At 37.7% G+C, this 12,477-nt stretch overlaps 1 protein-coding gene across 3 annotated transcripts in view; it reads left to right on the forward strand.

Moving 5' to 3' along the window:
- Positions 1 to 12,477, forward strand: part of ranbp10 (RAN binding protein 10) — a 69,782-nt gene that overhangs the window by 4,675 nt on the left and 52,630 nt on the right. For 2 of the 3 annotated variants that reach the window (XM_087292694.1, NM_001045050.2), the window contains 2 exon segments: positions 8,209 to 8,320; positions 11,796 to 11,848. In XM_087292694.1, coding sequence (XP_087148820.1) covers positions 8,209 to 8,320; positions 11,796 to 11,848 — 165 coding nt within the window. 3 annotated transcript variants of the gene reach the window in all.

A 12,477-nucleotide genomic window follows, 5' to 3' on the forward strand; every position in this document is an offset into this window, starting at 1 on the left:
AATGAAGTAATCCTACATGAGTGCTTCATAGCTTGATGAACAAAGCAGTGGCTGTTAAGTGTGTGGTGTCCAAAACTCTACACTTCATTTTAACGTGCATCATCCAGGTATTTAAAGTGCACTTGTTATTTTTAGAGTTTTCAGTGTGAACATACTATGTAAACTATACTATAAAATGATGTAGAATAGTATATAAATATGCGATTTGGGATGCACCTTGTAAAAACCTTAGATAAAATTATCATTGTTTCATGGTATGATGGTATTGTGAATTCTGCTTTTAAATGTGTTCTGGTTAAAAAAAAACAACAACTTTTTTCCTATTGAACACAATATAGATTTTATATTAAGAAACATTTTAAATATTTTAGAACAGTTAACGTGTCAGGCTTAATCATTCAAATGAATCATTGACTTCTGGTTTCTTAATTAGCTTAAAAAAACAGATTTCTTTGCAACTTGAAAAGGCATCTTTGGAGATCTTTCTTTTCTTTGGATATAAAGTAAGTAAGCCACTGCACTATTTAGATGCATAGCAGCATTGGGTGTTGGTTTAAAAGCATTTGTTTCTCAAATGTTTGCTAAATCATGTGCTGACCAGTAGCTTTTGATGCCGAGGGTCCTTTTCAATATACAACATATTGTTTGAGCATTGATATCACAATGTGTGTATTGGCAATAGTCACATTGAAGGATTAGATTGTTTATTACAGATTAAAAGATAAAGATATGAAATATTATTTTAAAATAAATTATTTATATAATGATGGTGACCATGGTATTTTATGTCGGATTTCTGTCCTTGAATTGTTACACTCCCCACAGTTTTTTTTTTCTCTTTTGTATTTATATATGTTTGTAATTTATTATATTTTAGCCAGGTGTACTGCATAGAAAGTAATTTGATCATCCCAATCGATCTAAATGAATGAAAGACTTTCCGAAAAGAGCTATTCAAACCATCAAGTGAAATTCTATTCAAATCCCAATATATATCACAGCAAAACAAAATATCGTAATGTCAGATTTTTTGCCGCCCTAATAGTTTAACTTTGTTTCTCATCAAATTTTCTGACCAATCAAATGCTCTCTAGCATCTGACCTGTACGACCCCCCATCAACACACTATTGGTCTATACACTTGAGTTGCGAGAAAAAACAAAATGCTATTGGCTGTTTTTAAAGGAGCAGGAGCTACTCTCTATCCCGCCCTGTTTTTATGTTTCAGTTAAAATGGGCTCTATGCACAGCTAGAGTTTTAAATCCAACGGTAAACTTCAAGTGAAAGCTTATGGCCCGTTTCCACTGAGTGGTACGGTACAGTATGTTATGGTTCAGTACGCTTTTACGGCTGTTTCCACTGTCAAAAGGCGTACTGTAACGTACCACTTTTTCGGCACCCTTTCAAAAGGGTACCAAACACGAGAAAGGGTCATAAAAGATGGAGCTACACGCACAGCTGAATGCTGTTTGGTTACAGAGATGCGTCACGAGCTTGTGTGGAACTAGCCAGAATAAAATTAAGGAACCGCCATGTTTTAAATACACAGCCGAGACATTACACTGTAATAACATATAATAATGAGCCATGGATGACCCAAGCCAAGCTCAAACAAACCTTGTCGTCGCCTTAATGTACAGAGACAAAGCCAAGAAGAACAAAGTCTGCCGTGCCCTGTTGTTGTTTTACGAGGCCATCTAAAAGTGCAAGTGGTTTTCGCTTTCTTCCGGGAGCTTGCAATTGCGTCTATATATTTGATACATCAAACATTTTGAGCTGATGATAATAACGTGCACGTGATTGAAGTGTCTCCGTTATCTGATCCTTTCAGAAAGAAAAGGACAAACGCGAGAGTGAATCGCGAACAAACAAAGGAGAACCCAGACAAAACACAGGAGCAAGTTGTTTCAGCAACCTGAATCACGAACACACTGCCATGTTTTATCATCGCCTTTTGGACTATTATGAACTCGGAATAACAGAATTATTGTCCAACAGAGGTTACATGTCCTGTTGAAGATTACAGACTCAGATGAGAGGACTGTAGGCTATGTTGCGTGCTTTTTTTTTTAACCCAAATAAGGACTAAATGTACGCTGTGTGTAGTTTTTTTGTAATTGGTAACATATCGGAGACTGTAAGGGTCTGTATGTGCCCATATTTGTTGCAATTATTTATTTTATTTAATTGCAGAGGTTACAGCTATTTTGCACTGTCATTGGTCTGCAGTTAAAAGCAAATTATGTTCATAGAAAAGTTAGAAACATTTATACACAAGTATTTATGTGTATAAAGCATCTGTTTTTAAGAAATGCTTCTCATATGATATTTGAACGACCTGTACAGCTTTACTGTAGACATTTATTCGAGTGAGAATGACGTCGACTTAAACTTTCTGTTGTACACCACACCCACCAAAAGGGTACCCTTGTTAGTGGAAATGCAAGCCTGATAAAGATGACCCGTACCGACCCGTACCTTACTGTACCAGTCAGTGGAAACAGCCCATTAATGTGACTATTTTCTATTTCACAAGGTTGTTTTTACAGCATCAATGTTGTGCAATTACAAAACATTCAGTAAAATCGACTTAAGCATTCATTTAGTTGTTCAAGCGTAAAACAAGATGAAAGACCGTTGTAACCACTAGCGCTCGTCAGTAGCTACAGGCTAGCGCAGAAATTCCATTGAAAATACGGGGGTAAAATAAACTGTCATATTTTAAAGACATGGTGGGGGGGAAATGGAATTTAATGCAGTGCTTCTTGTCCGATCTGAGACCCACTTCATATCGTGTATCCAATAGGCAGTGAAGATTGCTGGTTTTTAATTAAAAAAGGAGCACTTAAATCTCACTTAATGTGTAATTGTTGTAGTTTTTTTGTAGTCTACTTGTTCTGTTACCTATAGTATATTTATTTGTTGTTGTTTTCTTTAGCTAAGTTTAAAACTTCAACATTTTAATGCAGTATTTACTTAATTTTCATAATTTACTTTATTTCCAAAAGTTGAATAGAACAACTTCAGTTATAGTGTCTTTAATTGTTTATTTTTTGCAATGCTGCCCATAATGGTACCAAAAGTCATGCATAATATTTTACTGTTAATGTTTTGGACAACTTAAATTTCTCTTCTTTCCTGAAATGTGTGTAAGGTACCTAAAAATTTAGGTAGAAGTAAATATAGGTTATTTATATAAGTATTTTTGTCATTGCATAGGGCAGGGGTGTCCACACTCAGTCCTGAAGGGCTGGTGTCCTGGAGAGTTTTGCTCCGGCCCTAATTAAACACACCTGTACCAGCTAATCAATCTCTCTTGGTATGCTAGAAACTTCCAGGCAAGTGTGTTGAAGCAGTTTGGAGCTAAAGTCAGCAAGACAGCGGCCCTCCAGGACCGACTTTGGACACCCCTGGCATAGGGTGTCTTAATGTTTTAAATGCATTATATGCTATTGTTGAAATATAAGGCAAATATCATGACAAAACTGAGTGTATTTACTTGGACAATACACAAAACTATCAAAATAATTTCATATCTTTTTTTATTTGTTAATAAATCTAAAAGGTTAAATCTATAATAAACAAATAAACTAGCTGTTTAGGTTCTTGTGTGACCTAACATGCCATTGTAGTCAAGTAGAATAATTAAAAGATTGCGCATACAAGCATTCTGTGTTTATGTGAGCGTTCACCCTTGTATCAACACCGCAAATGAGTTGATCCTAAAGGATTAACAGAGTATTGGCTCACCCTATTACAAAACAAGAGAAAATGAGGCATGTAAATAAAGCGCCGCTAATGCAGAACATACCATAAAATTACATGCCCTACATTGGATTAAAGCAGCGCTACGAGATGCAGCAGACCAATGATTATGCGCTGCAGAGGAGGAATCTCTATAAAAGGCATTTTTGTGAGTGTGTTTATTTATTTTTTGCATTAAACATGTTTGACAAAGCAACAGAGGGAGGGACAGACAGAAAGACAAGCATCTAAAGAAGGAGAAAATCACCCAGGGTGTTCTTCTCTGGCTCTTCTGTGCTCCCAGAATGGTGTGGTCATGGCATGATGTATAAATAGACTGAGCGTGTGAGCAGGGGAGGAGCGTGCACATGTATGAGCGTTTGTGGTGTGTGTGTGTGTGTTGAGAGTCAGGGATTTGCACATACAGGGTCGTCTGCCTTTACTCTGGTCGTGTGATCTTTGGATATAAATAGACATTGTGTGTGTGTACTTGATTATTCTGAATTCTTGTCTGGGTTTGGCAGACAAACCTATTGTGGCTTGGTGGAAGTACTTGGGATGGTAAAGATAAGAGTGATTTAATATTATTACCATAATCAGATGATGATGATGATGATGATGAATGCATGTTTGTGTTTTAACATATACAGTTGCACTAACGTGGGGACCCTGCAGTCAAACTGCAGTTGGGGTTAAGTTAGAGGACACACTAACACAATGATATGAAAAAATGTGTGTGCACAGAAAAGTTAAACATGAGTCTTGAAGTGAATTTTGAGTAAATGATTGGCTCAGGAGGAAGGCCTGGCCTAGTAGATTCTAATATGGGTGTCTATTAAAGCTGGCAGGTGTTAGCAACCTGAAGAAAACTGGATTAGGAGATTGGAGCACATTGCTATGGTACATGAAGGCTTAGACTGGGGTGACACTCAATAGCTACTTTTCCATCCACCTATTTATTGCACATAAAAACGGTTTATGGAAACATCAAGATGCATTTAAAATTTGAAAATGTGCATAACTAAGTAGGATAAACTTTTTATTCGTTAAGAATAGAAAAGATAAAAGATGTGCATAAACTACAATGGAAACACTTTTATCGAACAAATTCCAGTATGCGCATGAAAAAAAGTCATGTGATTTTGTTATAGGAGATCATGTGATGATAAATATGTGTGTGAAAGGACAAACCAGCAGAATAAGCACACTGTAAAACATCTTAAATGTTATTTTGGTCTTTAAAAATGCCTTAGACATTTCAGTATTAGTGTTATTATATTATTATGGACCTCCAGAATCAAGAGTGTCTGTGCTCTGCATCTCACGCCTTCAAACGCCATTGCGTGTTCACTGTGTGAGGATGGAAACTGCATTTTTGGATGGAAACATAGCTATTGACCTTATTTCTCACTTTAAAATGAACAGAAATTGAGTTACAGTAAGAGAATATTAGATATTCTCTTTAAGATGTTAAGGCTCAATGAATCTCAATTCTATTTTTTAACCCTTCCCCTTGGCCCTTGAAACAGAGTGTGAAGGGGAAGGGCTAAAAATTTTACCCCTAAGAAATAGGACACCATTAGAACACCTGCACACGTCGTCATATGTCATTGCAATCTTTTGGTTCATATGAGATTGACGATTGTGACCGCAGTAATTATTCCAGTTGTGTTATTTTTTTGCTATTTATCTTTAGGAAATCACTGAAGGCAACGATATCATGTTATCATAACGATATAATGTGCCAATAAGCTCGACTGTACTGTGCATTTACAGTGTATTCGAGTGTCAGAATGTTAGAGGACTGCTATACAGGAGTTGTTGTTATTATTATGGATTATAGATAGCGATTTTTTTAAAGCATGATGGTAAAACATGAACTCTGTTATGAATGTATTAAAACATATGCGTTTTTGTTGTAAAAATTCGTAATAATGACAAATAATACTAATTTGTAGAATTCCTGACTTCCGTGTGCAGCCATTTTTCCATTGTAGATGGTGTATTCTGGGAAATTGTGGGTGTGGTCCTGAAAAATCTCAGTTTCGAAGGGTATTTAGCCCTTCCCCTTAGCCCTACATCTTCAAGCTAAAGAGAATTGGGACACCCCTACCCCTTTACGTGAAAGCACAAAATGAGGGGTAGGGTTAAGGGCAAGAATTAAGGAGTAGAATTGGGATTGGGCCTAAATGACTTTTATAGCCTATCCACTTGTGAAGTGGTCACATATGGAATACTGCAATACAGCAAATAGAGTCATTTTATATTTATGTTGACCTAATGGGAATTTTTAAAGGTGTAGTGTATGATTTTAGTACTATACTTGAAACCAACTGAAATAATTATTGCTTCTAAATAAGTTTCCCAAACACTCCACATCTGCAGATATTTTTGATGGAGAGTTTGCTCTAAAACAGGTAGTCCCACCACAAAGTCGTGCTGTTGGTTAAGCCAGAATTTGACATGTCAGCCCACTCAAACAAACAGAGCAATGCTTTATTGACACACTGTGCTTTTTGGGAATTCAGTTTAATTATAGATTACTCATCTGATTATATTGGGATGGGGAGAGTTTTAACATAAAAAAAGAATTACTTAAATGCTTAGTTCATCCAAAAATGACAATTCATTATTATTCTTGTATTATTCTCCATCCAAGATTTCATTGTTGGGCCTGTGAAGGCTTATTATGGGTTTGATTCACAGTCCTATGGATCCAATAAGATAGGGCCATCTATACAAAAGGCCATCATTGTATAGGGCCATCTATTGTATACTGTAAAAATACTGGGTTCCACACAATCGATTTGTGTTGGGATAACATGAAGAAATTAAGTTAACCTATTATGTGTTTTTTACAAGTGGATTAAATATAAAACAATTAGGTTGTCCTTAAAAAAAGAGTGTATGGACTAAAAACGTTGGGGCATATCTTAAGATATCTTTTATATGTTTCATGGAAGAAATAAATATATATGTGTCGGGGATGTCATCAAGTTAAGTACGTTTAATAATTGACTCCCATTGTTTTGTTTTTACTGTTTTAAAAGCAAGCGCAACTGTCCAGAGCTTGACAGTAAGCACTGCTAGATGGTTATAACTGCCCAGGAGAGTAGATGTTTAATATGTGGCATTCCTAAGGCTGATTTATACTTCTGCGTCAAACGCCGGCGTATGCTACGGCGCTGACGCATAGCCCTTCGCCGTGGCTATCGGCGTCACTGACGTGCACCTCTCAAAAAATGTAACAACAGGTCGCAACAACGCATAGCGCAAGCTCTGTGATTGGTCGGCTTGGTAGCGCTGATGAGTCTGGTCGGGACCGAGAGCCGCGCGAATGGCGCGAACCCAATGTAGCGATTGTTTACAAGTGTGGAGTCCCATGAAGGAGCTCCGGATGGAAAGTTTTGTTTTGTGTTTACCTCATAGTTAAAGTTGTTGCACGTCCGCCGGTTCCTGCCTCAAAATGAGCGAGTTTGAGCCACTTGTACATCCCGGAAGTGTTCAGGAAACGCAAAAAAGCAGCGAAGAAACTCGACACTGAGGAAGATTTACACCTCACTGCCAACTAGCGTTTCGGAAGTGTTAATGCAGACAGACAGAGACAGCGCGCAGAAGTATAAATGCACAGCCACGCGCATTGCATGCGCCGTGGGTTACGCCGGTCACTTGACGCAGAAGTATAAATCAGGCTTTACGCCGGTCACTTGACGCAGAAGTATAAATCAGGCTTAAGTGAGTACCCTCTAACATGATTGCTTATGTCTTAAATGAATATAACAGCTGATGATGAATACATATGTATCAGTGACTGAAGCCTAATTCATCAGCTGGTATGTCTACTGTCTATGTTTACCGTTTATCAGAGAAGTTTCATTGTATTTATTTTTGCTGTTTCTCTTTGTTTCTTGCCATTTTCCATGTTTTAACTTTATATTTGTTAGGCTAGTAGTTTTTGTTGTGGTATCGGAATTGTGAAATTGTAAAAAATATTAGGGTCATAATAAACATATTAAATTACACGATAACTTGATTCCAAAACAACTTAAATACTTTTTGTTGTTGTTGTTGTCGTGGGGGCAGTAAAAAATATTGGCAAGGCAAGTACAAATTTAAACCTCTGGCCTAACAGGACCAGTAGTACTTAGCACAGAGTCTCATGCTTGTTATTGTCTGAACAACTATGTGAATGAGAACTGGAAGGAAGCCCGTGTGGTTGGTTTTGGGTGCACTTGACCCCTGTTGGACGTGCTTCTTGTGGGCTGTTTTTAAAAACAAAAAATCAACAACAGCTAGATGGAGCCTGTTGTTGTCAACCATCATGACCTGTTCCTAGTTGAAAAGCCTGTGCCCTTAAATACTTCTCTGAACCTTGTTGTTATTTATGTGGACAGTCGTCTATACCAGAGGGTGTGTTTTTTGGTCAGTGACTCATTTTCCTCAATGTTTCCGTCTTGTTTTAGGCCACGGAAAAAACCACAAGGATGCAGCGTCTGTTCGGGCCACCCATCCCATCCCTGCCGCTTGTGGCATCTACTACTTTGAGGTGAAGATCGTAAGCAAAGGAAGGGATGGGTAAGTGCAATCAGCTTCTGTTTGAGGCATTTGTATACAGTCTTTTTCTGAGATCTGTCTATAATTTGAGAAAATGCATAATCTTGGAACTTTAAAACAAAGACATTTCAAAGGAAGCATAAATAAAGATAATTTTACGCACTATTTCAATATGATGTTCTAAATTTGAGAAATTGATATTGTAATTTGGAGAATCAGCACCTTCAAGTCCGAGGCCTTGATTTATCTATAGGTAAAAAAAGGAAAGCCCTTATCCCAGGTGGGGGAGTTCAAGTATCTTGGGTTTTGTTCACGAGCGAGGGATTGATGGAACGTGAGATTGACAGAAGGATCGCTGCAGCGGCAGCAGTAATGCGGTTGAAGTACCGGACCTTTTTGATAAAGAAGCAGCTGAGCCGAAAGGCAAAGCTCTCAATTTACCGGTCAATCTATGTTCCAACTCTCACTAATGGTCATGATCTTTGGGTCATGACTGAAAGGACAAGATCTCAGATACAAGTGGTCAAAATGAGTTTCCTTCGCAAGGTGGAAGGGCGTACCTTTATAGATTTATAAGCCTTACGCTTATAGAGGTCTTATTTCCTGGGCTTATAGATGTACCCTTATAGATGTCACCCAGGAGGAGCTTGGAGTAGAGCTGATGCTCCTCCACATCGAGAGAACCCAGCTGAGGTGGCTCAGGCATCTGTTTCAGATGCCTCCTAGACGCCTACCTAGGGAGTTGTTCCAGGGATGCCCCACTGGGGGGAGGCCTTGGGGAAGACCCAGGACATGCTGGAGGGACTATGTCTCTCTGCTGGCATGGGAACACCTTGCGATCCCGCCGGAGGAGTGGAAGGAAGTGTCTGGGGAGAGTGAAAACTGTGGTTCTCTCCGAAGACTGCTGCCCCTGCAACCTAGCCCCGGAAAAGTGGATGAAAATGAATGATACAAGATGTTTTTAGATAATTCTCAAATCACGATGGAGAAAACATCATAGCATTTCTCACAAATGTGAAGTTTACGCAGCTTGAGCACAGCTGTCATTAAATCGAACTGACAAAGGCTAAGAGATATTCAAAAGGCATTTTCACAGTCTCTGAATAATAATTGCACTGAAACTTTTTTCCCTGTGTCATGCATGAGTCAGTTGTTGCCAAGTATTAAATGCCTTTGGTTTAAGGATATTATTGTCAAAAAATAAATTACAAATTGTCCCCACCCTGTCCTGTAACCACTTCGCAATACGATTACTAAATATATCTGACTGGATCACTCATGTTCTGCTGGGTCATCTAACTGCAACTTACAGGTTGTGCCTAAAACTGTTAAAAAGTGTTGAGTCATCCTTTAGTCACTGTAGTCCAATACTCTGGAAAACTCTCTCTCAGACAAAAACTTTTTTAGTCAATTCAGTCACCATCAATTTCATTTCAAATTGTGCAGTAAACTGTTATTTGCTGCATTTCCGTGGGTCACACCTATGCTGCACTGACTGACAGAAAGCTCTTTAGTTTGAAATTTTTTTTAGGTCTAGTAGCCAATCGTTAACAGGCCATGTATTTCCACAAATTTGATTAAAGAAGTCTAAAAGCTAACTTTATGTGATCCTTTTGCTGTTCACAGTACCCAGAGTGACCCAGAGCACTGGTAATCTATTGATACTTTCATCTGTAAAGATAAATCGAAAAGGATCTCTGCATTTTTCCCCGTCAGTTGTATGTACACCTTTACAATGTCAGTTATGTTGAATAAAAATAAAATAAAATAAAAATGAGCAATCACATTTACCACTGCTCTGATTTTAATGCGAAATTTAGTGCAAAATATGGGTTATCCCATGATCAGAAGTTTCAAAAACGTTGATCATATAAATTTCCAATTTGTGTTCATGTTGGTCATGTGAATTTTCTCACACTGATCAGCAGAAAAACTGCTTGATTCTCTTGCTTTTGGTTTAAACCTCTCAGCACTATTGACCTTGTAGCTAGAGATGAAATATAGAGATGTAAATTCTGAATATACTTTGCTGAAAATTAAAACAAACAAAAAAAAGTAATAAAGTAATTTTGTAGGACTTTTTTAATTTAATTCAAACTTAAACTGTAACTAAAATGATACTGATTAAAAAACACAACAAAATAAAAGACCCACTTTTTATTGACAGTAAAATTAGATCAAGTTGAGAGGTGTCATTATACTAGCGTTGTCACAACAGTAGCGCTATTGCAAGCAGCAAGAGCAAGTATACTACATAGAAAATTCAAATGTGCTGACAGTGTGTTCTTTGAGCAAACTTTGCTTTTCTGGTGTATATGCAGTTCATACAAATATAAATAAATAGATGTACATAATGTGGAATATTAAGCTATTTTAAGCTTTAATTCAAAATTCTGCTGCTCTTGCACTTTAAGGCTGATTTATACTTCTGCATCGAGTGATCGGTGTGACCCATGGCATCATATATACTTCTACATTCTCTTTGTGTTGCTCTGCAATAACACTTTCAAAACACTAGCAGGCTGTAGGTTTTTATGTTCCTCTGTGTCAAGTTTCTTCATGGGTGTTTAGTTTTATTCTGAACGCTACCTTAACATACAAGTAGCTAAAACTCGCTCATTCAGAGGCGGGAATTGGCTGTTGTGTAACAATATTGATCATAAGGTAAACACAAAACAACAGTTTCCATCTAGAGCTCCTTTACGGGACTCAACACATGAAAACAGTCGCTCCAATGGGTTCGCTCAACTCTCAGTCCCGCCAGCACTGGTCACAGCTACCTAGTCGACCAATCGCAGAGCTTGCGCTGTGCGTCGTTGTGATGAGTAGTTACATTTTTTTTAGATGGGCATGTCGACGTCAGCTTCTGCAAGGGCTATGCGAAGGCTGCGCCGGACCATACGCGTGCGCTTGATGCAGAAGTATAAATCAGTCAATCAGTTGTCTGAGAGGCAACAAACTGCTCTTGCACAGCACAAGCCATTGAAATGAATGTTTTTTTTATAGCACTGTACATCACTTTTTCTGCGTCATGTGTGGAAGTCACTTCATATCGCACAATGACTATGGCTAGAGAAAGGTAAACTAGTGTGCTGAACACTGCTGCAACACATTTGGGGGTGTTTTTCTCTTTCAGACAAAAAGTACAGCAAATTTTCCCAAAACTTCGGTGTATCGCTTTATACTTAAAATGTCCCTGAAATTTCATTGTCCTCACCTCATGTTGTTATGTATATAAGAATCTTTCCAATACATAAATGCACACTTCATGTTATGTTTAATCATTTTATAATTGTATAATTTTTATGTATGCAGAGTTAACAATTAACACATTTTATGTTCAAACTTAACTATTAAAAATGATCTTTAGCTGAATTTAGTTACATGGTGGCTCTATCAGCAGCATAATGTATAGTTCAAGTGTGTTTTCAAAGTTTTGCAGTGTTGTTATTTTTTAGTAAAGTGAACATTTGTCCTCTACCATTGGTGTTTGCAGGTACATGGGAATTGGACTGTCAGCCCAGGGGGTCAACATGAACAGACTGCCTGGTGAGTTAGTGTGCGTTTGTGCTTCTATGTTCACTGAAGGCTAGGTTTTAAGTCTTTTTTCCGGTAACAGTATACTCAAGCCGTAGATGAGCACGGGTGAGTGAGTTCAACACATGCATAGAACCATCTAGTAGGCTTGTTCTGTTTTAGCATTCAACTTAGACCTGCACTGTTGTTTGCACACTTTCTTTGCACACAGAAAAATAGGCTATATGTGTATGGATATCTGTGGACTCTCTTGATGACAACATTTGTGTCATGAACAGTACATGGACTATAGTGGATGCCATATAAGTATACTTTGGGCTAAAGTTCCTCTTTATGCATGTTTGGATGTATTTTTATTGATATGATCACAAACGAATGACTGAAAACATGTGTATTTAGCCGCTGATTACTCAAAAATGGTTTTGACAGTAGTGGGGAAATATTTCTACACTTAAATATATGGAGTACATTTTAAAGTAGTGAAATCAAATATCAAGACAATGCAAGTAAGATTTCTCTAAATCTTTATAAAATACTCCTCACAAACACTTTTATTCTACTGTATGTTGAAATTCTTGGTTCTGATTGGTTGCAAGGTGTACATAAAATAAACTACACAGTATAAGGTATTGCTGTGCATA

This window comes from Danio rerio, chromosome 18 (genome assembly GCF_052040795.2).
Source record: "Danio rerio strain M-AB ecotype USA chromosome 18, GRCz13ab, whole genome shotgun sequence".
Lineage (NCBI taxonomy): Eukaryota > Metazoa > Chordata > Actinopteri > Cypriniformes > Danionidae > Danio > Danio rerio.